This window comes from Coregonus clupeaformis, chromosome 2 (assembly GCF_020615455.1).
Source record: "Coregonus clupeaformis isolate EN_2021a chromosome 2, ASM2061545v1, whole genome shotgun sequence".
In the NCBI taxonomy this organism is placed as follows: domain Eukaryota; kingdom Metazoa; phylum Chordata; class Actinopteri; order Salmoniformes; family Salmonidae; genus Coregonus; species Coregonus clupeaformis.
Window position 1 is genome coordinate 15,860,734 of NC_059193.1, and position 27,193 is coordinate 15,887,926.

The 27,193-nt window shown below is 41.4% G+C and overlaps 1 protein-coding gene across 1 annotated transcript; it reads right to left on the bottom strand.

Moving 5' to 3' along the window:
* Nucleotides 1-9,511: 9,511 nt before the first annotated feature.
* LOC121530824 (SPARC) lies at nucleotides 9,512-26,462 on the bottom strand. Its single transcript, XM_041836093.1, has 10 exons — nucleotides 26,356-26,462; nucleotides 16,343-16,410; nucleotides 15,984-16,016; nucleotides 14,400-14,493; nucleotides 13,266-13,387; nucleotides 12,942-13,062; nucleotides 11,891-12,024; nucleotides 11,423-11,571; nucleotides 10,894-11,042; nucleotides 9,512-10,347 (listed from the first exon to the last, which is right to left on the bottom strand). Exons 2-10 carry the CDS (start codon nucleotides 16,403-16,405, stop codon nucleotides 10,319-10,321), a joined length of 894 nt encoding a protein of 297 aa, XP_041692027.1. The 5' UTR covers nucleotides 16,406-16,410; nucleotides 26,356-26,462; the 3' UTR covers nucleotides 9,512-10,318.
* Between the last annotated feature and the right edge of the window lie 731 nt (nucleotides 26,463-27,193).

Below are 27,193 nucleotides of genomic sequence, written 5' to 3' on the forward strand. Positions count from 1 at the left end.
ATTCAGGTATGTTTATCCCCATTACGTTCCGTTTGCTTCCGTTTAAGAAATGTTTTTCAACAGAATCAGCGGAATGAATACACCCCTGATCACACGCAAACACAGTTCACTTTCATAGCAGCCTTTGATCGTTGTATAATTTCTTCTCGCATCTACGTGCTCTCCTCCTCTCACCGTTTTCCTTCGCTTGTGGACTTCAGTGCACAACACATCAGCTGTCTGTGACCAGGTGAAAAAACCTTTCCAAGCCAAACCTTCATATCATAACTGCTACATACAACCTACATCGTTGTCACCATATTAGCTAAAGTAACGTCATAGTCAGCATAGCTAATAGAACTAACGTGTTAGTAAACCCGCTACGATCATGCAGTACAGTGTACAGTCGGTAAGCAGTTTAGCAGTTACACCGGCAGGACCTGGTGGCAATCAATTTGTAAAATCAAAAGCTTACCTTGACTTGGAAGAATTCCAGTGTTGGATAGTCATAGCCAGCTAGCTAACATAGCATCTCTCTGTTTGAGCCGGGTGTTTGAGTAGGCTATAGAGAGAAGCTAAACTAGCTAGCTGCATTTGCTAGCTAAGTAAGTGAAAGTGAAAAAAAATGACGAAATATAGCTCTCTCTCTCTCTCTCTCTCTGTCTGTCTCTCTCTGTCTGTCTCTCTCTGTCTGTCTCTCTCTCTCTGTCTGTCTCTCTCTCGCTCCTCCTTCATTTTTGAAGAAATTCATTTGTTCAAAACTGTTCGACTATTGTCTTTCTCTCTCTTTGAGTCATTTACTCACCACATTTTATGCACTGCAGTGCTAGCTAGCTGTAGCTTATTATTTCAGTACTAAATTCATTCTCTGATCCTTTGATTGGGTGGACAACATGTCAGTTCATCAAATCAAAATCACATTTTATTTGTCACATGTGCCGAAAACAACATGTGTAGACCTTACCGGAAATGCTTACTTACATGCGCTTAACCAACAATGCACTTCAAGAAATAGAGTTAAGAAAATATTTACTAAATAGACTAAAGTAAAAAATAAAATAAAAAGTAACACATGCTGCAAGAGCTCTGATAGGTTGGAGGATGTCTTCCGGAAGTTGTCATAATTTGTTACTATGGAAGGGGGTGAGAACCATGAGCCTCATAGGTTTTATATTGAAGTCAACGTACCCAGAGGAGGACAGAAGCTAGCTGTCCACCGGCTACACCATGGTGCTACCCTACAGAGTGCTGTTGAGGCTACTGTAGACCTTCATTGCACAACAGTGTGTTTTAATCAATTATTTGGTGACATATTAATATATTTTGTATAGTTTTACCTAAAAAGGATAACTTTTTCAATGTTTCACTATTTTTATTTTAATGAAATTCACTGAGGAGGATGGTCCTCCCCTTCCTCCACTGATCAATACACATCAAACACATCAATAGGTTATACATATCGATATATACATTTTACATTTTAGTCATTTAGCAGAAGCTCTTATCCAGAGTGACTTACAGTTAGTGCATTCATCTTAAGATAGCTAGGTGGGACAACCCCATACCACAGTCATAGTAAGTACATTTTCCCCCAAAAGAAGTAGCAATCAGCAAAGTCAGAGATAGTAAGGGGGAAAAAAAGTCAAGTGCGAATGTACGTTCATTAAAATATTTTTTTCTTTGGGGGGTCGGGGTGAGGAGGGGGAGCGCTGTGGGAGTATTTAAGATACTCTTTGAAGAGGTAGGGTTTCAGATGCTCCCCCTGCGCGAAGGGAGCATGAACCTGCAGGAGCGAATCACTGCTTTGATGTTTACAGAGAACGACAGGGTGTTGTCCATGGTCACGCCAAGGTTCTTTGCACTCTGGGAGGAGGACACCATGGAGTTGTCAATCATGATGGAGAGGTCTTGGCGCGGGCAGGACTTCCCCGGGAGGACGAGAAGCTCTATTTTGTCGAGGTTGAGCTTGAGGTGGTGGGCCGACATCCAAACTGAGATATCTGCCAGGCACACAGAGATATGTGTCCCCACCTGGGCATAGCCGCGGCAACCCCCAAACTACTTCCCGCGGCTATGCACCTGGGTGTCAGAAGGTGGGAAGGAGAAAAGTAGTTGAGTGTCATCCGCATAGCAATGATAGGAGAAACCATGTGAGGATATGACAGAGCAGAGTGACTTGGTGTATAAAGAGAAGAGGAGAGGGCCTAGAACTGATCCCTGGGGGACACCAGTAGTGAGAGTACATGGTGCAGACACAGATCCTCTCCACGTCACCTGGTAGGAGCAGCCTGCCAGGTAGGATGCAATCCAAGAGTGTGCAGAGCCTGAGACGCCCAGCCCTGAGAGGGTGGAGAGGAGGATCTGACAGTTCACCAGTGTCGAAGTCAGCGGATAGATCTAGGAGGATGAGAACTGAGGAGAGAGAGTCAGCTTTGGCAGTGCGGAGAGCCTCTGTGACACAGAGAAGAGCAGTCTCATCAATATTCACATCAATATACGAAAAGCAAAACACAATCATAGAAAACAAACACATTCTTCAGTAAAAAGGTCCTCAATCAGCCTTCTGAATTGCGCTAGAGGCACCAAGTCATCCAATTGTAGAGAGCCTTGGAGATCATTCTACAAGTAAGGTGCAAAAAAAACCTAAAAGCAGATTTACCTCTCAGTGGACATCAAAGGGATCTCCAAGGTTAGCCATCCCTGAGACCAGGTCTGGTATCTCGTACGTCTGTAACAAATAAGGTACAGTCGTGGTCAAAAGTTTTGAGAATGACACAAATATTAATTTTCACAAAGTCTGCTGCCTCAGTTTTTATGATGGCAATTTGCATATACTCCAGAATGTTATGAAGAGTGATCAGTCCCTCTTTGCTATGAAAATGAACTTAATCCCCCAAAAAACATTTCCACTGCATTTCAGCCCTGCCACAAAAGGACCAGCTGACATCATGTCAGTGATTACCTCGTTAACACAGGTGAGAGTGTTGATGAGGACAAGGCTGGAGATCACTCTGTCATGCTGATTGAGTTAGAATAACAGACTGGAAGCTTTAAAAGGAGGGTTGTTGGGTTCTATTTTTCTCATAATTGGATCTGTATGTGATGAATAACTTAGAAGGAATGCATTAATGATGACCATGGGTGTACTATACTGATATAAATTGTTTCACATAACAGGCTGTGATTCATGTGAGGAACGTTAGGGGCTAGGATGAGATAAAACTTGTATTTCCTATAGATAAGACTTGTATTTCTCACAGATACGAACACTGCTTCTTTGTGATCTGTGAACCTTCCAAGGACATGGGTACTGCAAAAAAGTGCTAACTCCACAGGTTGTTATGATAAACTTATGCCTGGCAACAGAGTGCAACAAATGGAGCGCCGAGGGGTTGGGACCAACCCGTGCGCCAACGGATTGGCTGAGTAAAGTCTAAACCACACTCAGTCCTTTACTCTGATTGGCCAACAGAAGAGGTGGGAACTCTCTGTCAGAGTATTTGAGAAATAACCTGTAAACAATGGTTTAGTTCTCTGAGTGCCCTGCGAGGTATTTCAGTGGACCCGTATATACGAACCTTCATACTTATCATACATACATTTAGCATATAATAAATTAAGCTTAGATTGAAGATCTCTTGATTCTTATTCCAATACCAGATTTGAATTACGCAATTTCTAACAGGGTGGTGCTTGAAATCATTGTTCTTCCTCTGTTAACCATGGTTACCTGCAAGGAAACACGTGCCATCATCATTGCTTTGCACAAAAAGGGCTTCACAGGCAAGGATATTGCTGCTAGTAAGATTGCACCTAAATCAACCATTTATCGGATCATCAAGAACTTCAAGGAGAGAGGTTCAATTGTTGTGAAGAAGGCTTCAGGGCGCCCAAGAAAGTCCAGCAAGCACCAGGAACGTCTCCTAAAGTTGATTCAGCTGCGGGATCGGGGCACCACCAGTGCAGAGCTTGCTCAGGAATGGCAGCAGGCAGGTGTGAGTGCATCTGCACGCACAGTGAGGCAAAGACTTTTGGAGGATGGCCTGGTGTCAAGAAGGGCAGCTAGGAAGCCACTTCTCTCCAGGAAAAACATCAGGAACAGACTGATATTCTGCAAAAGGTACAGGATTGGACTGCTGAGGACTAGGGTAAAGTCATTTTCTCTGATGAATCCCCTTTCCAATTGTTTGGGGCATCCGGAAAAAAGCTTGTCCGGAGAAGACAAGGTGAGCGCTACCATCAGTCCTGTGTCATGCCAACAGTAAAGCATCCTGAGACCATTCATGTGTGGGGTTGCTTCTTAGCCAAGGGAGTGGGCTCACTCACAATTTGGCCTAAGAACACAGCCATGAATAAAGAATGGTACCAACACATCCTCCGAGAGCAACTTCTCCCAACCATCCAAGAACAGTTTTGTGACGAACAATGCCTTTTCCAGCATGATGGAGCACCTTGCCATAAGGCAAAAGTGATAGCTAAGTGGCTCGGGGAACAAAACATTGACATTTTGGGTCCATGGCCAAGAAACTCCCCAGACCTTAATCCCATTGAGAACTTGTGGTCAATCCTCAAGAGGCAGGTGGACAAACAAAAACCCACAAATTCTAACAAATTCCAAGCATTGATTATGCAAGAATGGGCTGCCATCAGTCAGGATGTGGCCCAGAAGTTAATTGACAGCATGCCAGGGCGGATTGCAGAGGTCTTGAAAAAGAAGGGTCAACACTGCAAATATTGACTCTTTGCATAAACTTAATGTAATTGTCATTAAAAGCCTTTGACACTTATGGAATGCTTGTAATTATACTTCAGTATACCATAGTAACATCTGACAAAAATATCTAAAAACACTGAAGCAGCAAACTTTGTGAAGACCAATACTTGTGTCATTCTCAAAACTTTTGACCACGACTGTACAGTGGGAGTTTATGCAGGAGGGCTTTATAAACAAAAAAAAGTGCAATGTATCTATCTACAAGACTTCAAAGAGGGCCAGGCTACTTTCTTATACAGAATGCAGCAATGTGTCCTGAACCCATTCAGTCATTGACTGAAGCCATCACCAGTAATAAAGCATAGTGTGCTAAGATAAACTGTGTCCAATGACTTAAATACAGTGACAGCTGCACCCGGTGGACACTGTTCTTTTTCAGCACCAATGGAATGAACCCCAAAACTGAAACTTCTGTCCCAACCGGTGCGACAGGCGAGTTAAATCAAGCGTACCTATACATTCTAGAGAAGTTATGCATTCATCCACTGGGCGGCGGCACAAATCCACCCAGACCTCTTCGTGTCACATGGCGTAACACATCTCTGTAAACCGCCCTCTAATGATTTCCATGTGCCATATATTTCTCAACTGTGCTGTGACGTTTCACATAACGTAAATTCTGAACCTGTCTAATCGAATAGTATCTACAGATTGTAAGTTAAAGATAAACATTTTTACTAAAAGTATTATTATGTTGTTGATTGATTGAATATGGCTTTCCAAATCTCACAACAGTGCTATTTGTAGGGTTAATTGTGGATACATTTTGTGATTTTTCAGCCATTCCTGAACCTGTGATCTGAAACAAGCTACATAGGGGCAATACCAAAATTAGTGATCTAATGATTCTGTCTCTGTGGTAGCAAAATATGCAGAACTGAGATAGTTATACAGTGCCTTGCAAAAGTATTCATTCCCCTTGGCGTTTTTCCTATTCTGTTGCATTACAACCTGTAATTTAAATGGATTTTTATTTGGATTTCATGTAATGGACATACACAAAATCATCCAAATTGGTGAAGTGTAATTAAAAAAATAACTTGTTTCAAAAAATTCGAACAAAATAAATAACGGAAAAGTGGTGCGTGCATATGTATTCACCCCCTTCGCTATGAAGCCCCTAAATAAGATCTGGTGCAGCCAATTACCTTCAGAAGTCACATACAGTGGGGGAAAAAAGTATTTAGTCAGCCACCAATTGTGCAAGTTCTCCCACTTAAAAAGATGAGAGAGGCCTGTAATTTTCATCATAGGTACACGTCAACTATGACAGACAAAATGAGAAAAAAAAATCCAGAAAATCACATTGTAGGATTTTGAGTGATTTTATTTGCAAATTATGGTGGAAAATAAGTATTTGGTCAATAACAAAAGTTTCTCAATACTTTGTTATATACCCTTTGTTGGCAATGACACAGGTCAAACGTTTTCTGTAAGTCTTCAAAAGGTTTTCACACACTGTTGCTGGTATTTTGGCCCATTCCTCCATGCAGAGCAGTGATGTTTGGGGGCTGTCGCTGGGCAACACGGACTTTCCACTCCCTCCAAAGATTTTCTATGGGGTTGAGATCTGGAGACTGGCTAGGCCACTCCAGGACCTTGAAATGCTTCTTACGAAGCCACTCCTTCGTTGCCCGGGCGGTGTGTTTGGGATCATTGTCATGCTGAAAGACCCAGCCACGTTTCATCTTCAATGCCCTTGCTGATGGAAGGAGGTTTTCACTCAAAATCTCACGATACATGGCCCCATTCATTCGTCCTGGTCCCTTTGCAGAAAAACAGCCCCAAAGCATGATGTTTCCACCCCCATGCTTCACAGTAGGTATGGTGTTCTTTGGATGCAACTCAGCATTCTTTGTCCTCCAAACACGAAGAGTTGAGTTTTTATCAAAAAGTTATATTTTGGTTTCATCTGACCATATGACATTCTCCCAATCCTCTTCTGGATCATCCAAATGCACTCTAGCAAACTTCAGACGGGCCTGGACATGTACTGGCTTAAGCAGGGGGACACGTCTGGCACTGCAGGATTTGAGTCCCTGGCGGCGTAGTGTGTTACTGATGGTAGGCTTTGTTACTTTGGTCCCAGCTCTCTGCAGGTCATTCACTAGGTCCCCCCGTGTGCTTCTGGGATTTTTGCTCTTGTGATCATTTTGACCCCACGGGGTGAGATCTTGAGTGGAGCCCCAGATCGAGGGAGATTATCAGTGGTCTTGTATGTCTTCCATTTCCTAATAATTGCTCCCACAGTTGATTTCTTCAAACCAAGCTGCTTACCTATTGCAGATTCAGTCTTCCCAGCCTGGTGCAGGTCTACAATTTTGTTTCTGGTGTCCTTTGACAGCTCTTTGGTCTTGGCCATAGTGGAGTTTGGAGTGTGACTGTTTGAGGTTGTGGACAGGTGTCTTTTATACTGATAACAAGTTCAAACAGGTGCCATTAATACAGGTAACGAGTGGAGGACAGAGGAGCCTCTTAAAGAAGAAGTTACAGGTCTGTGAGAGCCAGAAATCTTGCTTGTTTGTAGGTGACCAAATACTTATTTTCCACCATAATTTGCAAATAAATTCATAAAAAATCCTGCAATGTGATTTTCTGGAATGGGCCATCTGTGTAAAGGAAAGAATGAATGGGGCCATGTATCGTGAGATTTTGAGTGAAAACCTCCTTCCATCAGCAAGGGCATTGAAGATGAAACGTGGCTGGGACTTTCAGCATGACAATGATCCCAAACACACCGCCCGGGCAACGAAGGAGTGGCTTCGTAAGAAGCATTTCAAGGTCCTGGAGTGGCCTAGCCAGTCTCCAGATCTCAACCCCATAGAAAATCTTTGGAGGGAGTGGAAAGTCCGTGTTGCCCAGCGACAGCCCCCAAACATCACTGCTCTGCATGGAGGAATGGGCCAAAATACCAGCAACAGTGTGTGAAAACCTTTTGAAGACTTACAGAAAACGTTTGACCTGTGTCATTGCCAACAAAGGGTATATAACAAAGTATTGAGAAACTTTTGTTATTGACCAAATACTTATTTTCCACCATAATTTGCAAATAAAATCACTCAAAATCCTACAATGTGATTTTCTGGATTTTTTTTCTCATTTTGTCTGTCATAGTTGACGTGTACCTATGATGAAAATTACAGGCCTCTCTCATCTTTTTAAGTGGGAGAACTTGCACAATTGGTGGCTGACTAAATACTTTTTTCCCCCACTGTATATTTTATGACTTTTTTGCCAGTTTTGGTTTTTAATAATGGGTAGACAAACAAGTTCCCTACCTTTTCACCCTTCTACTTGCCTCCTCCCTTTTCTGCGGTAATGCTGCAATCAGTTGGTTGTAATTTTGGATAGAGCAAACGTTTCCATATATGTTTGTTAACTGCATGTGACATAACTCCACCATTCCTATTCATAATATCATTAACAAAGATAATTCCTTTTTAAAACTTTTTTTCCATAAATAATGTAAAAAAGTATAATAATCAATTAGTATATTTGAATTTAACCATATTATTTGTTGTAATATTTGTTCTGTCTTTTCTGGAGGATGCAATTGATCTTTGACTATTCAACATTGAACATAATAATATAACATATATAATAATAATAATATAACATATATCATATATAATATAACATCATGATAAAGACGAAAAGATTTTGATCTAGTCAGATACATTTAAGAAAATGCCAAAGCATTTATTTAATTCGCTTTCTTCATTCATCCCCAAGAAACTGTGAGAATTGTTAACAATAATGTAATTGTATTCAACTGTTTATTTCCTCTGTTTGTCTTGGAGAGAAGGGAGGACATGTTCCTCTTGTGGAAGAAGGGGCGGTGCCTCTGGCTGAGCCTTTGTGGACGAGGCTCGACAGTTGTTCAAGAGTCCCTGCCCTTCTGTACTGTCTGGCTGAACGGGTGGAGATGGTAACAGGGTGCTCTAGTAATGCCCTATAGGCTTCTCCATTCCTCCGACTCCCATGGGACCTTTCTTAGATCCTACAGAGAGGAAACTTTGAGCTTGTACTAGTTTTTGACCAAATATGGAAATATGGCCATTTGATCTTCTTTCTTTTCTGTTTTTAAGAGGATACATTAGATTAATTTATCTGAAAACTTAAACCAAACTAGCCTTGTTCTGGCAAATCTGTTCTTATGGGTTCATTGGGACAGGGTGTCCAGCTGGTTTTACAAAGACAATGCAATTCTATGGTAAGAGTAATTTTTCTCATAAGTCATTGCATGTGTGCCTCAGAAGCACACAGGACATTTTAACTGCATGAGGTAATTGGTATCATAGGAAAGTTATTAGCTATGGTAGCTTCAAGCCTATGCAAAGTGCTGGTTTGAACTTTCAAAATAGGCTCTTAAACAGAGGGTTAGAAAACGTTTGCATTGTGGTATACCAATGTTTTGACAAAGAATACTGGATTCAAGGGCCAGGACTACACTCGTCACAGGATGTTGAGACATGTACTGAGCCTGTACTCATAAGACTAAGGCGTAGCCTACAATGCAGTACGGAACACATTGTACTGCAACTGTACATGTGGCATTTTTTTTCAATGAATTGATACTTCATGATGATGTACTTCATATCTGTGATATGGACGCTTTAGAGGTGTAAAGACAACTAATTAAATGTCCCATGAAACGTTCTAGTCGCTGTTAGATGTTTTCCATGTGTTCCAGTTGAAATGTATCAACATTGTGAGGATTCTGAAGAAATGCAGATATGAACGCATGCAACAGTGTTGGACATTTCAGTAACTTTTATTTGAGGAAAGAGTTCTGTTGGGCTCACACGGTGATACAGAGCCTAAGGATGTCAGTAAACATGCTATGGCGTGAGAAAAACGCTCAACCTGCGAGATGCTTTTCTCATAGAGTTTAAACAATATTTCCTTTTATTGTCTCAATAATTTTTCTGTACACTTATGCCCTTGTTGTGTGACAGAATCTATGTAAGAAAACAAACCTGTGGATAGTCAGGCCTTAATTTAAAACAGTAGTCAAAAGTCAAGCAAAACAATGAAGATGAAAAAATGAAAGAGTCCACCACCAAAGAGTGCAAAACAACTAAAAATGTTTACAAAGCAAAATGAAAGGAGCATTTATTTAGAAACTTTATTTTTGATTTTACAAATTTGTCTCCTCCAAAGAATTTTCAAATCGATGTTATTAAATTAAATCAAAATCAAGTGAAAACAATATCAATGTTGTGAACAACAACCATTATCACAACCCATTCAACATACAGAGTCATACATTTACATCTCCGTCCCTCCGTCACAAGTCTCTTTCTGTTACTTATTTTCATCTATCTGGTTAGAAAGGATTATTTCTTTGCACAAACGAGAAAAAAATTGAAGTTGCATCATGACCACGTTTCGTGATTGTTAGTTCAGACTGTGCACGTCTCATTTTTCATCAATTGTAGTGGTATAGGTAGGTCGTTAATTCATTGCAATTAGCACCGTTACTGTGTTTCTTTAAATTAGGGATCAGCTTAGCACCTCGTCCCAATTGAGACTAGTTTTCGTACTGTGGGTCAGCTGATGAGCTTAGATGACAAGGTCCTTGTCGACATCCTCTGAAAACAGAAAAAAAAAAAAAACAAGCCCTCCATTAACAAGCAATAATGAAATGGCCTGCTATGAACCATTTCAAAATCAAAACAAGCCCTCCATTAACAAGCAATAATGAAATGGCCTGCTATGAACCATTTCAAAATCAAAACAAGCCCTCCATTAACAAGCAATAATGAAATGGCCTGCTATGAACCATTTCAAAATCAAAACAAGCCCTCCATTAACAAGCAATAATGAAATGGCCTGCTATGAACCATTTCAAAATCAAAACAAGCCCTCCATTAACAAGCAATAATGAAATGGCCTGCTATGAACCATTTTAAAAATCAAAACCAGACCGTAAAATAGAAGGACGGGAAGACGTGGCTGGCTCTGAAATGGCACCCTGTGCCCTATATAACCCATAGGGCTCTAGTCAAAAGTAGTGCACTATGTAGGGAATAGGGTGCCATTTCAGACACAAACCAATAAAGGCATTGTAACAGAGTGCCTCGGTCCTCCTAGTTTCTTTGAGTGTAAACTGTGAATGAGGTGTTAAAACTACTCACGCTCCTTGATGCTAAAGCAGTTGGCCCACTCCTCCAGGGCGATGTACTTGTCATTGTCGGCGTCGCACTGCTCGAAGAAGCGAGTGGTGCAGTGCTCCATGGGGATGAGAGGAGCGCGCAGGGGGGCCAGCTCTGTGTGGGACAGGAACCTACAACGCCACAGAAAACCTGTTATGAAGCATCTATGCAGGCCTTATAAAGGATTTATAAAGGCTTTGTAAGCTGTAGTTTTAGACCCTAGAAAACATCATAGAGAAACATGTTACCCATATGATCCTTCGGCATTTAAAAGTCAGTATTGTGAAGTATGAACAGCCCCAATGTAGCACTGTCAGTTGCTTTTTTGCTTATAAAACAATACATTCAGGCATGCTGCTAATATCCTTTCTGAGACATTTTCAGTTTCAGTATTGATGTCCTGGCTGGCACAGAGTTGAGTCAAAGGTATAGCCCAAGCAAGCCTGTATTTGTGTGATGTTGATACAATCCAGCTGAAGCAGAAGACAAACTCTTCTTCTCCTCTACCTACCCATCGACGGGGTGCTGGTCCAGCTGACCGAACTGCCAGTGGACGGGGAAGATGTACATGTTGTAGTTCTTCTCAAAGTCGTGGGCCAGCAGGTCCAGGGAGTGCTCTCCAGCCTGAAGTCTCTTCTCATTCTCATAAATCTTCCTCACCTGCAAGGCAAGTAACATTTTTGCAAACATTAGTTTGTCTAATAATCTTTTGAATTGAACAAACTGATAAATAATTCCCAGTGGGATTCGATGCATAAAAGGAGTCGGCATCATAGTGAGAGCAGAACATCAAATCCTATAATCATATTTGGTTTATTAATTATTTCGACCCATCCGCAGAGTTCGGTAAATGAACGCAAGCAAAATGAATTGGTTCTGTGCTGTGTTTAATAATGATTTTGACCCTTCCTCAGTAGGCAAACATAGTGCAGTAAATGGGTTCTGTGCTGTGCATATAGAAATGGCTAAGTGGACTTACTCTGAGCTTCTGCTTCTCGGTCAGGAGGTTATTCTCCTCATCGCGCTCGTACAGGGTGACCAGAACGTTCTTCAGCCAGTCCCTCATACGCAGGGGGAACTCATTCAGCTCAGCATCAATGCAGGTCTCGATGACTGGAAAAATAAACAGGAAGAAGAATGAGGTATATGTTAGAGCTATTCTGTCCACACATGGCTCAATGACTGGAGAGACACACAGGAAGAAACATTAGGTATGGTCAGAGAGAAAAGGAAACGGGGAAGACCCAGGAACAGCTGGAGAAGGTTTGTTCAATGACCTATGGTCCCCAAGGAGCCAAAGGGTTTCATTTAATTAAGTCAAGTAAGTCTTGGTCAAAAAGTTGTTTTGCAAGTAGGACATTCAAGTCAAAATCTACAATTCCATTTCTCAAACCATCATGGTCCAGCCTTTTGTCATAGAACATAAAACCCACAACTCACACAAAATGTGACATTTGTGTCCATTGAAATGTGTAGTTGATGTGCACGGTCCCTAAGGCAATGATTTTGTACCTTTTGTTTTATCCCTTGGTTAAATACTGTACCTGACATTTAGAGGCCACTAGTTTTTTTTTTTGTTGGGGGTGCCACGACATGCAACAACATGATCTCCATCTGTGCCCTTCAGTCCTAAGGTACTCATCACCAGCAGAGAGAGATGCATGGGCTTGGTTCTGTTTAATGACAGACATTCAGCTGCAGATTCAGCGGTAGTTTGAGAAGGGCAGCAATGCAGTGAGCATGTTACAGCCTGCCCCGTGTTGTGGTCCTTAAGGCAAGGTCCCCTCTAGTTCAGCCCATGAATCATTCTCTGTGGAGAAGCTTTCAGCTCCAAGACAGCATAACCAATCACACTGGGAATGGACTCTCAGAGGAAATTTAAGGGGGATTCTCAAAAAGGTGAAAATGATTGCACTGAATTGAATGGTTGTATTAAAACGTTCTCAACCTGGGCGGGTTAATACATTGAATTGCAATGAATTTAATAAAATTAAATCCATGAATGTTTGTAACTATAAAGCGTAGCTCACATTTGCATGGTCCGATGTAGTCTAGGTGCAGCTTGTGGCCCTTCTTGGTCCCCTCCAGACTGCACTTGTGGGCAAAGAAGTGGCAGGAAGAGTCGTAGGTTGTGTTGTCGGTGGCGCAAACCTGGGATACACAGATTACATTCATGAATCAGATATAGTCAGAAATTACAGTATTTCAAGAATGAGCCAATGATGCATATCAGTAGTAGCATTATTGTACAGGTCAAGGTTCTATTAGGAAGTGCGTTATATATGAGACATATCTAGACCTACTGGATGTCGGTCTGAACAGAGTAGAATATGATTTCTATGATGATAACTCACATGCTCAAACTCTCCAAGGGCAGCGGGGCAGGTAGTGGGGTCCTGGCAGACACACATAGGGGTGTTCTCCTCATCCACCTCACACACCTTTCCCTTCTTGCAGTGGTGGTTCAAGCAGGGGTCTACAAAGGAATCAACAAAAAATGTTCAAACATTCTGGAACATAAAAAATGGAACATATCGGAAGTGTTCTTTTGCCCTTGAATTTCCTGCTAAGTTATTAAACAGATAGACAGATATTCCTGGTGGTAGTTAGCAGAGAAGGAGTGTGGCGGTGCCCCTGCCAATTAGGAGAAGGGTTTATTTTCAGTTTCCAAGAAGCTTGGTGGAACCATTGGGTGGAACACATAATGATAGGTCTCTCTTTTGAGACAGAAGTACTCTGTCATTTCTAACGTGTTCCCCCCTCTCTCTCTACCATCTAGCCAACATCTCACAACACGGCCCACTGCAAAGGAGCACCAACATACAGCTTCATTTGATTTATGTTGTCACACCTCTACTAAACCTAAGCAGCCTAAAATATATACTAGCCCAGGGATCATCAACTAGATTCCGATTTTTTTCTTGAGTGGATGGTCAGGGGGACGGAACGTAATTACAAATAATTTGTAGACTGCAAATTCATCACAAGAAGCCCAAACAGATATAATATTTGACTAAAAATGTTTCTTAAACCTTGCTTACATTTGCATAAGATCACGTGTCTCTGTATTATGCGTGGGAATACTGGGAACAGATTTCCAAAGTTAAAATCACTTGGAGCTGATTTATTTTTACAGTCTTTGTTTATAAATAAAATAATACAACTATAAAACCTTTTTTCTTCTTCTTTGTTCAGATAACTTCGGGAATAATAAAATCCCCCGTGGGCCAAATTTGTCCTGCGGGCCGCCAGTTGGGGAACCCTGTACTAGCTATTGTGTGTTTTAACTTTACAATAATAGCTATAATTTACTGTAGCCATGCAGACTGTTAGCTTGGTGAATGTTCCCAATTATCATTGTAATATGTGGTAAACTAGGACTTTAAATAAGCTTTCCTTCACAGAAGGAATTGGTGATTAGGTATTATTTTCTCACAGTGTCTGTCGTGCGACAGTAGTGATTAGTGATTACAATGGCTATCACTCACTCTCAGCGGTGACATCCTCCTCCTCCACATCGATGGCCTCATCAAAGTCTCCAGTCTCTACCTGCACTGGGTTGGCCCCCACCTCTGGCTGTGCCTGAAACAAACCAATCACAACATGGAGCCTTCACTAGAGATATAGTACTTCAACAGTTTGATTCAACACATTTAAAGTGAAAATATACCATGTCAAAGATAACAGTATTCTACATAAGCTATGGGCACTGCTGATAATTTGGTAGCACAACTTTATTACCAGAAAATGAAGCTGTAGCTAAATCTCTTCAGTTATCAAGGGGCACTGCAGAATAAAGTGTAGCAGACATCTCTACTTCAGACAGGTCCAGAGAGAGGACTAGCAGACGTCTCTACTTCAGACAGGTCTAGAGAGAGGACTAGCAGACGTCTGTACTTCAGACAGGTTCAGAGAGAGGACTAGCAGACGTCTGTACTTCAGACAGGTCCAGAGAGAGGACTAGCAGACGTCTGTACTTCAGACAGGTCCAGAGAGAGGACTAGCAGACGTCTGTACTTCAGACAGGTCCAGAGAGAGGACTAGCAGACGTCTGTACTTCAGACAGGTCCAGAGAGAGGACTAGCAGACGTCTGTACTTCAGACAGGTCCAGAGAGAGGACTAGCAGACGTCTGTACTTCAGACAGGTCCAGAGAGAGGACTAGCAGACGTCTCTACTTCAGACAGGTCCAGAGAGAGGACTAGCAGACGTCTGTACTTCAGACAGGTCCAGAGAGAGGACTAGCAGACGTCTCTACTTCAGACAGGTCCAGAGAGAGGACTAGCAGACGTCTAAAAACAACAAGTAGCCTGCAGCTGGATGGGATGGATAGAGCCTGAGCCACATGTGGTGAAGCCATTAAAACGTCATGGTTTCCTGTCCGCTGTATTTATAACCTGTGGGATTCTGCTCTCTCTCTCTCTCTCTCTCTCTCTCTCTCTCTCCTCTCTCTCTCTCTCTCTCTCTCTCTCTCTCTGTCTCTCTCTCTCTTTCTCTCTCTCTCTCTCTCTCTCTCTCTCTCTCTCTCTCTCTCTCTCTCTCTCTCTCTCCCCTCCCTCTCTCTCTCTCCCTCTCTCTCTCTCTCTCTCTCCTCTCTCTCTCTCTCTCTCTCTCTCTCCCTCTCTCCCTCTCTCTCTCTCTCTCTCAATCTCTCTCCTCTCTCTCTCTCTCAAGCTACATTACAGGAAATGGTCAACATTCAAGGGGAAAATCCTGTGCCACAAAATGGTTGAGAATAAATTATTTCAATCAAAGTTGTACTGTTAACTTTGTTAACTTGTCAAAAGTGACACGGAGAGAGTAAAGAATAAATCTAGTGTCAATGTTTTTCATCTGGCTGTGTTTTGATTCCTATACTACAATATTCCTAATTCGCTCACACCTGTGAAAGTATCTCTACCCACTAGGCACAGATGTCAATTCAACGTCGGTTCAACAACATTTTATTGAAATGATGTGGAAACAACGTTGATTCAACCAGTGTGTGCCCAGTGGGTATGTTCAAGATGTGTGATGTTGTTTTTCCACTAAGCCCACCTGTAAACAATTCTGTAAACAAGTCAATGACCTTACCTCCTCAACAACATCATCAACGATGGGCTCCTCCTGAAATGGTGACCATGGTGTTATTATGATTGCTTACCATGTTTTTTCAGTGTCAATACAAGTGAACACACACCAGGCAGGCACACACACACACACACACACACACACACACACACACACACACACACACACACACACACACACACACACACACACACACACACACACACACACACACACACACACACACACACACTCACACACACACACACACACACAGGCACGCACGCACACACCAGGCAGGCATACACACACTCACACTCTCACACACACACACACACACACACACACACACACACACACACACACAACAAAGGGACACTTACAATGGAAGCGGTGAAAGCCTGGCCAGCTAGGCACAGTAGGAAGATGACCCACACCTTCATCATTCAGTCTAGAGAGGCACAAAGATGAACATTTAATACACATTAACACATTCAATTCAACTGACTTTGGTTTATAATGAGTTGCAGTTGAGGTCATATTCCTTTCCAGTTTACCGTCTGTCTAGAGCAGAACTATGTACTGTATTACTATATACAAAGTGCATAAAGTGTATGGGCCAGACTCAGTCCAGACATTTACTCAGGCGTGGTCAAACAAGTCAAGCAGGGACAATACAAGATGCTACTCCAAGAATCACAAAGGCTCATGGGTAGCGTTTGGTTCCAGACAAACCGCTCACTGTCCTGTCTGATTATAGGGAGAAAGCTATGTTCACATTCTTTGTGGTTAGCTCAAATGACTCTCTTCAATTCAATCACCCGGAGCTGAATTCAGTCTCCTGTTCGACTTTGTATTTCCACCCAGTTAACAGATAGTAAGAGAAGTCATTTTGCATGTATTCTAGTGCTAGTAGCCTACAGTATTACATTTGAGCTCTACTTGTATAGACTTTTAGTCTATGATCACAATCCACCTTCTTTATGGACAGGCATCCCACTGGGCACACCACGCCATCTTTAGAAATGTGGGTTCATATTTGGTTGAGATGTTTCAACTTTTACTCACCCACTCAAAAAGATAGATATTGATCAATGAGATTCCAACCTATTTTCACATACTCAAAAAGACAGCCGGAAATGTGTTCAATTCCCAACGTGTTATCACAATGCTTTCAACAATTACAATGGAAAAAACTATGTTGGATTTTTATCACTGCGCTTTCAATATCAGATATTTTGTATTTATACAACAACTTAATGTTTTATCACTGTGCTTCATCTAATAGAACAACCAAATGACCTGGGTTGCAGTTGAGATTACATTAATAGTACATTAACAGTACATTAAAAGTACATGATCAATGCTGTTCGAGATTCTGCGCAGATTATTATAGCAACTGTGAAGATCTCCACAGACCTGAAACCTTTGCACACTATCTTGAGCAATGCACCGCTTTCTATGATTACGTAAGAAAACATTTATAGTTACACTAACCTCAGAATGTGGCCATGGATGTGTTACTCATTTTGAGGTTGAATAAATACATTAGTTTGTGAGATAGCCTTAACTATAGTCATATTGAATTGTGTTTGGTTGACAACCCAACCAAATATCAACAAGCTATATAATGCCTGGATAGTTTCATCTGAACTACTGGCTTTAATCAGTTTCTTTAACTTTTATTTTTGGTTTTAGTTGGAGACGTGAATCCAACATTTAATTTGTTAACCCCATCAGTCCGAGATCCCAGCTAAAATCGGCTTTTCATTTATCTGCATGTCCAGAAAATATATTTAGCCTCACTGTGAAGTGTTTTACCATTTTATTTTCAGGACAACCAGGGCTACAAGTAGAACACAAAATAATTAGTCATAAACAGTTGCTTTCATGAGTTCTATTGACAAAGGTCTGCCAAATCAAAAACCTGATAAAAAATGAATTTATGTGAATGCCGTAAGTAAATAAATTGTTTGCTCAGTGGGAAATTAATATCCAACCTGTCAGTGACAACTGTGTGGAGTTTTGTGACAGCAACTATATGAACGTATTACAGTATCATAGACACTACAGTATGTCCTGGGGCTTCCTCTGATCTTCTATGTAGAAGAACCCTTTACCTTCTAACGACTCAGTATTATAGACACTATGTCCTGGGGCTTCCTCTGGTCCTCTATGTAGAAGAACCCCTTACCTTCTAACCACTCTTGTGTAGCTTGTGAGTGTCATGTTACACGTGCGCGTTCGTGGGAGTCTCAGCTTTTCATAGATAGCTTTTAATAGTTTGTAGCTCAAACTATTCGGACTCTACAGATGTTTTTGTAAAATGTCCCGGCCCCAGGCCCCTTGATCCACCGCTCTAGCTCAGTCCCCGTTCATCACACAGACTAATGGTTTTGGTTGAGATGGAGAAGTGAATCCAACATATCAATTATTCATTTGTAGAAAAACTGGAATTAAAGCCAGATTAAATCAGTGGCACAGATGGAACTATCCAAGCAGAAGACGCATCTCTTTCAAATGTTCATATTTGGTTGCGTTGACAACCAAACACAATTCAACATCCAGTTTACAAATTAATAATGGACATGTTGGATTCATGTCTCCATAAAACAAAATCTAAGTTAAAGAACAGGACTAAATCAAATCAAATCAAACTTTAAATGCACTTTAAATAAAGTTTGATTTGATTTAGTCCTATTTTTGCTTGAGATGGAGATGTGAATCCAGCATATGAATGATTAACTTTAAGATTAATATGAAATCAACCAAAGCTTTAAACCCTAGGCCTATACGTATCGTCTATTTTTAGTGGAACCCTGGGTTGAAATGAAACAATAGCTGTTGATGACTTCCATAATGCTATAAAGGCCTAAATAGTATCATTGATGATATACAGTATGACTTATAAAGTATGGTTACATTTCATTTGCTCTGTTAAAACCCCCTAGAGTCGATTGATGCACCGGTGCGTCAATCTAAGTTACATAACAAAACACTCCCCATCAAATTCCATCAGTTTAAGCTAGAGATATCTTTGAATTGGATGCGTCTCAATCCACCACGTCCACCAGCGTCACACTTCCTCATCCGCGGTGAAAGGTGGCTGAGCTACAGCGGTGTTTGTCAGACCACGAGACGTCCCCAAAAATTGGTCTTCTCGCGTAAACGTCTGCAGCATCCGAACAGTTTGACCTACAAAACTAATGGGAACCCACGGTGGAAAGGGGAGATTCTCACCATGGTGTTCTCCATTTTGCTCTACGACCCCCACAAGTGTCACAGTATTCTTCTGAAGGTAACCAGTACCGGTTTTAAAAAACTAATGGAAGTATGAAGGTAGTTTTGAGCCTATATATCTCCTAGATTTAGGACAGACACTTCAAAACCTTGTTTCTTATGAATGTTTTATTCAATGCGGTTCTCTAGGCTGTAGTAGTAAAGGCCAAATTCTATATTTTATCAAATAATTTTTTTATATATATATATTTTTTATACCTACAATTCCAAATCAAATAGCTAAATGATCCATAGTATGACCATCTTAAAACAATTCCATAAGTCAGCTTAGCAGCTTAGCTGCTGTCTATGGTATTAAAGAGCAGCAGGACATTTTTCCCAGGCCTGGGGCTTCGTACATGGCCCCTGCCTCATTCCATTACCTTCTGTTCTATATGCTTCCCTTCCTGTCTAGTCCCATTACACCTCCTCTATATGCTTCCCTTCCTGTCTAGTCCCATTACACCTCCTCTATATGCTTCCCTTCCTGTCTAGTCCCATTACACCTCCTCTATATGCTTCCCTTCCTGTCTAGTCCCATTACACCTCCTCTATATGCTTCCCTTCCTGTCTAGTCCCATTACACCTCCTCTATATGCTTCCCTTCCTGTCTAGTCCCATTACACCTCCTCTATATGCTTCCCTTCCTGTCTAGTCCCATTACACCTCCTCTATATGCTTCCCTTCCTGTCTAGTCCCATTACACCTCCTCTATATGCTTCCCTTCCTGTCTAGTCCCATTACACCTGTTCTATATGCTTCCCTTCCTGTCTAGTCCCATTACACCTCCTCTATATGCTTCCCTTCCTGTCTAATCCCATTACACCTCCTCTATATGCTTCCCTTCCTGTCTAGTCCCATTACACCTCCTCTATATGCTTCCCTTCCTGTCTAGTCCCATTACACCTCCTCTATATGCTTCCCTTCCTGTCTAGTCCCATTACACCTCCTCTATATGCTTCCCTTCCTGTCTAGTCCCATTACACCTCCTCTATATGCTTCCCTTCCTGTCTAGTCCCATTACACCTGTTCTATATGCTTCCCTTCCTGTCTAATCCCATTACACCTGGGACTAGACAAATGCACGCACACGCACATATGCACCCACGCATGCAGGCACGCGCACACACAGGTACGCACAGACACAGGTACGCACAGACACAGGTACGTGTCTCTCTCTCTCTCTCTCTCTCTCTCTCTCGCTCTCGCTCTGCTTTATTCTCATTTCCTACCCACAACCTAGTTTACTCATTTCAAACACTGTAAGATGGATGCATTATGATAATTTACCATTTAGTAGGGGGATTTGAACAACAGCAACTTGATGTAGAAGTCACGCAAAAACAGACAAGATAACCATAATCGGAAGCATATAGAATGTTCAACGAGCATGTGTCCACATACTTTTGGCCATGTGGTGTATGTGTGCCCCTGCTCGGTCTGGGACTCTGGTGTGGAAAAATAAAGTGACTCTGGCAGACGTTGCAGACGATGACGTCTCCAAATACTGTGCACAAGGAAAGTTCTCTCTGCTTTGAAAAAGAAAAAAGCTGTTTTTTTTCACTGAGAACTTGGACAACCACCTCTAACAAACATATAGCTAGGTAGTGTCTGAGAGGAAGCTAGTGATGTGAGAACCTACAGTGAAAACAAAAACACTGGTACCATCTCCAAGAAATGTCCATATTTAGCTTGGAGGGCTACTGTGTTCCCAAACTTCCTATCTAATGATATTTTAACATATTCACACTTAGTCTTGTTTTCTTAAATGATGTGGAAGTCAATCAGTTCAGTGGAAGGATGACTGACGTAACAGCAAAACATACTATTTTATTTGGAAAGCGGTGCTCATAATCAAACAGGGTAGAGGTAGAGGAAACCGCGGTATAAAGTGGCCCTTTTTCAGCAGGTATTTAATTTGGAGGTTTGTTGGGTTGGGGCATGAACTAAACTAAGAAGCAGAAAACTGGCAGATCTCAATGGTTTTCAAAGAGGCTTTAAAGGCTGCAGGATTAGGGAATTCTTTCTGCTTCTCCAGGGTGATATAACCGGTGGTTAAATGTCTTGAAAAAGAAGCCTGGCGGCTATAGGGGGACTAGGGGCTAGCCTCTGTGTCCTGTCAGTCAGAGGAGGACCTCAGCATGGTAAATAGACAAACGTTTACCGGCAGTAAATGTACATTTCGAAAAACACTGGAAAAGTCCCTCTCAAAGACTCAATGCACTTTTGAACTCATGTACTTATTTAGAAATAAGATATAAAAAATCGAAGAAATAGATTCAATAAATAAATCTAGTCATACGGTGTTAGTCTTGAGAAATATATTAACAAAATATTTTCTGCATGAGTGGTATTTCTCTGGACAACTAGGCCCAATGAGACACATGATGCCGTACAGGTAACAGGTGGTATGGAACCTTTCACAGAAAACACCTGTCCATTCCATTCAATAACCTTTTCTGCAATCCTTACAACATGTCAAATCTTGAGAACCTTTTCCAGAACCTTTACTGCAATCCTCACAATATGTCAAATGTTGAGAACCTTTTCTAGAACCTTTGCAGCAATCCTCACAATATGTCAAATGTTGAGAACCTTTTCCAGAACCTTTACTGCAATCCTCACAACATGTAAAATGTTGAGAACCTTTTCCAGAATCTTCGGAATAGGTATGTTCACAATGTACAGTGGGGGAAAAAAGTATTTAGTCAGCCACCAATTGTGCAAGTTCTCCCACTTAAAAAGATGAGAGAGGCCTGTAATTTTCATCATAGGTACACGTCAACTATGACAGACTAATTGAGGGGAAAAAAATCCAGAAAATCTCATTGTAGGATTTTTATGAATTTATTTGCAAATTATGGTGGAAAATAAGTATTTGGTCACCTACAAACAAGCAAGATTTCTGGCTCTCACAGACCTGTAACTTCTTCTTTAAGAGGCTCCTCTGTCCTCCACTCGTTACCTGTATTAATGGCACCTGTTTGAACTTGTTATCAGTATAAAAGACACCTGTCCACAACCTCAAACAGTCACACTCCAAACTCCACTATGGCCAAGACCAAAGAGCTGTCAAAGGACACCAGAAACAAAATTGTAGACCTGCACCAGGCTGGGAAGACTGAATCTGCAATAGGTAAGCAGCTTGGTTTGAAGAAATCAACTGTGGGAGCAATTATTAGGAAATGGAAGACATACAAGACCACTGATAATCTCCCTCGATCTGGGGCTCCACGCAAGATCTCACCCCGTGGGGTCAAAATGATCACAAGAACGGTGAGCAAAAATCCCAGAACCACACGGGGGGACCTAGTGAATGACCTGCAGAGAGCTGGGACCAAAGTAACAAAGCCTACCATCAGTAACACACTACGCTGCCAGGGACTCAAATCCTGCAGTGCCAGACGTGTCCCCCTGCTTAAGCCAGTACATGTCCAGGCCCGTCTGAAGTTTGCTAGAGTGCATTTGGATGATCCAGAAGAGGATTGGGAGAATGTCATATGGTCAGATGAAACCAAAATAGAACTTTTTGGTAAAAACTCAACTCATCGTGTTTGGAGGACAAAGAATGCTGAGTTGCATCCAAAGAACACCATACCTACTGTGAAGCATGGGGGTGGAAACATCATGCTTTGGGGCTGTTTTTCTGCAAAGGGACCAGGACGACTGATCTGTGTAAAGGAAAGAATGAATGGGGCCATGTATCGTGAGATTTTGAGTGAAAACCTCCTTCCATCAGCAAGGGCATTGAAGATGAAACGTGGCTGGGTCTTTCAGCATGACAATGATCCCAAACACACCGCCCGGGCAACGAAGGAGTGGCTTCGTAAGAAGCATTTCAAGGTCCTGGAGTGGCCTAGCCAGTCTCCAGATCTCAACCCCATAGAGAATCTTTGGAGGGAGTTGAAAGTCCGTGTTGCCCAGCGACAGCCCCAAAACATCACTGCTCTAGAGGAGATCTGCATGGAGGAATGGGCCAAAATACCAGCAACAGTGTGTGAAAACCTTGTGAAGACTTACAGAAAACGTTTGACCTGTGTCATTGCCAACAAAGGGTATATAACAAAGTATTGAGAAACTTTTGTTATTGACCAAATACTTATTTTCCACCATAATTTGCAAATAAATTCATTAAAAATCCTACAATGTGATTTTCTGGAATTTTTTTTCTCATTTTGTCTGTCATAGTTGACGTGTACCTATGATGAAAATTACAGGCCTCTCTCATCTTTTTAAGTGGGAGAACTTGCACAATTGGTGGCTGACTAAATACTTTTTTCCCCCACTGTATATCCCTATCTTGATGTTGTTGTTCTTTGAATAGCAAGCTATGTACATGTAATTCATCTTCTAGTATGCTTGAAATGACACATTTGACAACAAATCGAAGTGCTCCACCCGAGAAAAATACTCAGCGGGGGCAAACAAAATATGCTTTGAAAAAGTTTTTTATTGACACCCCATGGGCCGTTCCTAACTTATGGAACCTCTAAGCTACACAAAGATGAGGGGGAGAAAAGTTAAGACTTAGTCACCTGACCCTTTTAAATCATCCCCATCCCCCCATCACCTCTTTCCTTCTTTCTGTCTTTCTCAGGGGGTTAACCTTAAAGCAGTGGGTTGAAACGTGACTAAGATACATATCTGAAGGGAATTCCTGAGTCCTATAACTTAAACCCTTTCTCTGTCATTCTTTCTGTCTTTCTCAGGGGGTTAACCTTAAAGCAGTGGGTTGAAACATGTGACTAAGATACATATCTGAATGGAATTCCTGAGTCCTATAACTTAAACCCTTTCTCTGTCATTCTTTCTGGACTTAATCCTCTCAGTTCGCCTATTGGCCCCATACACACGCCTGTCTCACATAAAAAACTGCTATCAGTTTCCTAATCCTCTAGTTACATAATTTAACAATTTACCACAAGCTGTAACTATTACAAAATCTGTGCCTATCAGGTGTTTGAGTTCGTATTTAGTATGGAGTTTGCTCTAAATAATGTTTCTTTAATATGTGAATCAAACACATTTCACTCTAAAGTCTGGCCTGGTGTGGTATACAGTATGTTAGCCATTTACTATGTAACACAAAAGCTCTTTTGTCATCTACAGTGGGCTAGCCAGTCTGTATCACTGGATACAGGCCTTCAGGCCATCATCTCTCTAGCTGTACTGGCACGGAGCCAGAGGAGTGTTGCTAGACAATACGCTCCTGCTTCCTTCCACCTTTTCGGAACTGTAAATGGAAACCTCTCCCCACTCTCCTCCTCCGAGTCTCTCTCCCTCCCTCTCTCCCTCACCCATCCCCCTTGTTTCCATCCCCCTTGTAATTTTGTACATTTGCTCAGTGGTTGACGAAGTGAAGGAGTGAGATCTGGCGTTCCTAGTCTAGCTTAACACTCTTATGTTTAATTCCGCTGGGTTTTTTTTTTTTTATGCGGACTCAGAGTAAATGTTTTCGCCATGTCCACGTCAGACTGCTGGTGAAGAGATGGCATGAGAACAATAGCTTCCTTCCTGTCCGGGATTAGAGCTTTCTTAGGGTTGCCATGCAGCCAATCCAAAATGTCCACAGTCCTTTCTTTCTTTCTTCACCCAGTTTAAACTTTCAACTCTGCACAACAGTAGCTACCCTTCAGCACATTCGAACCGAACAACTATTTGTATTTTGGGAAATGCGACCTCCTCTCATACTAAGTGAAAGAGAGTTAAAGAAAGTGTTTAAATTCACCAAAAGGCAAGGATATGTGAAGAAAAAAAAACATTCCATTCCGTAAACAGTTTGTCATTCTTTAGTCTTTAACTCAGACCTGAATACTTCACTCAGTTCACTGACTGAAAAAGAGAGATAGATCCTGTAAGCCAGCTTTGATTTCTTAACGGGTGAAATGTGCTTTTCCTGAAATGCTGACAAATTCAGTACATGAAGAAAAAATAGTAAAACATTGACTAATATCCTAATAGAGTTATATCCTTGTACAAAAAGGTAATTGAGAATAAATGGTTATCACTTTTCTTTGTTTCAAAAGTGTTTATTTGTGTTAAAAGTTGCAGACTTTCTGTGTGAGTTTGTCAAACTCTGAGTCCATCAGACAGACATCTGCAAGATCTCACAAAGCCCCTAAACAGCTGGTGGGGATTGCCATGGTAATGTGAATTCCTTTTGATGGAAGTAATTGGGAGTGGAGGGAGGGAGGGATATGTGTTGAGATAGCTCCTCTCTGTCTCTCTCTCTCTCTCTCTCTCTCTCTCTGTCTCTCTGTGTCTCAATTAAATTCAAAGGGCTTTATGGGCATTATGGGAAACATTGCCAAAGCAAGTGAAATAGATAATAAACAAAAGTGAAATAAACAATCAAAAATGAACAGTAAACATTACACTCACAAAAGTTTCAAAGGAATAGAGACATTTCAAATATCATATTATGTCTAAATACAGTGTTGTAACGATGTGCAAATAGTTAAAGTACAAAAGGGAAAATAAATAAAGATAAATATGGGTTGTATTTACAGTGGTGTTTGTCCCTCTATCTCTCTCAGGCTTTGTTTGAGCCCCATCCCCCTACACCACTCCTCCTCTCTCACTCCTCCAAGTGACTATGTGGCAACAATACTAGTGGAACATTGTGCTGTTCCAAAAGAGAATGCCAAAACTAGTTCCGCTGCTGTCTGTTTACTTTTCACAGCTTTTCCATGAATTATAAAAGTACAGAAATAGTTTGACAATAACTTTTCTATATTCTAGTGAACTAAATATTCTATTGACAATAGAGTCCAAGTTTTGCACAAAAAAAGTGAAGTTTTGCACCATTCAAATATAATAGATCATCTTTTGTCATTTCTCTCTCACACGATATATTTTAACTTTCAAGGTGTGGTCAAGCAAAAACTATGAATTTCCAGCATGACTTGAATATTACTACTCTTTAATTTTTTTTTTTACCACCACAGGAAAGCCTCCAATCACTGTTGTTCAGGTAAACACTCTGAAAAACCTCACATAGTTCAAGTATCACAGGCAACTCAAAAACATTTCACAACGTTTCCAATAGCCACATTAGTTGAGAAGTCCTTACTGGCTAAATCACAGCAAGTCATTGAGGAGGGATGCTCAGTCTTACCTTCAGAACAGCAACAAGCAGAAAAGCCAAAAAGAGAAGTCAGCTGTCACAGGGGCCTGGGACTTTGTAACTGCTACACAAGTTCACACAGAAGACATCTGCAGTGGGCGGGCTCAGGCAGACCCCGTAACCCCCTCCATTCCTCAGGGGGGTGGGACGTCTGACAGACAGCTCCTACATTTAACTCTATGCTCCCCTTCAGACAGCAGGCACTCACTAGGTTTATGTGTTCTGCAGGGGGCCTACTTTGCTTTGTAGTTGGGGGGGTTTGCACATTGTTTAGAGACTGGGAGGATTATCTGCATGCATTTCAGAAGTGACTCCAATTTTGTGACATTTTAGCATAGCAATGGAAAACGTATAGCCTAAACGCAGGCGTATATGGGCAGCTGTCTTTTTTAAAATAGTATTTGCAGTGTTATATAATGTTTTAATGTATACAAGTCAGGGCCTACATGTTTAGTCATGAATTGTTGTAGGAACGTTAGCTTGCAGAATCTCTCTAGAGACAAAGCTATTCCTTACAGTATATGGCAGATACAGTGGGGGAAAAAAGTATTTAGTCAGCCACCAATTGTGCAAGTTCTCCCACTTAAAAAGATGAGAGAGGCCTGTAATTTTCATCATAGGTACACGTCAACTATGACAGACAAATTGAGATTTTTTTTCTCCAGAAAATCACATTGTAGGATTTTTTATGAATTTATTTGCAAATTATGGTGGAAAATAAGTATTTGGTCACCTACAAACAAGCAAGATTTCTGGCTCTCACAGACCTGTAACTTCTTCTTTAAGAGGCTCCTCTGTCCTCCACTCGTTACCTGTATTAATGGCACCT

Coding starts and splice junctions, on each gene's coding strand:
- LOC121530824 (XM_041836093.1), bottom strand. CDS start 16,405: ATGATGAAGGTGTGGGTCATCTTCCTACTGTGCCTAGCTGGCCAGGCT. Junction 16,017..16,342: donor AGGCTTTCACCGCTTCCATT/GTAAGTGTCCCT, acceptor TCACCATTTCAG/GAGGAGCCCATCGTTGATGA. Junction 12,025..12,941: donor CTACATCGGACCATGCAAAT/GTGAGCTACGCT, acceptor TTATTTTTCCAG/TCATCGAGACCTGCATTGAT.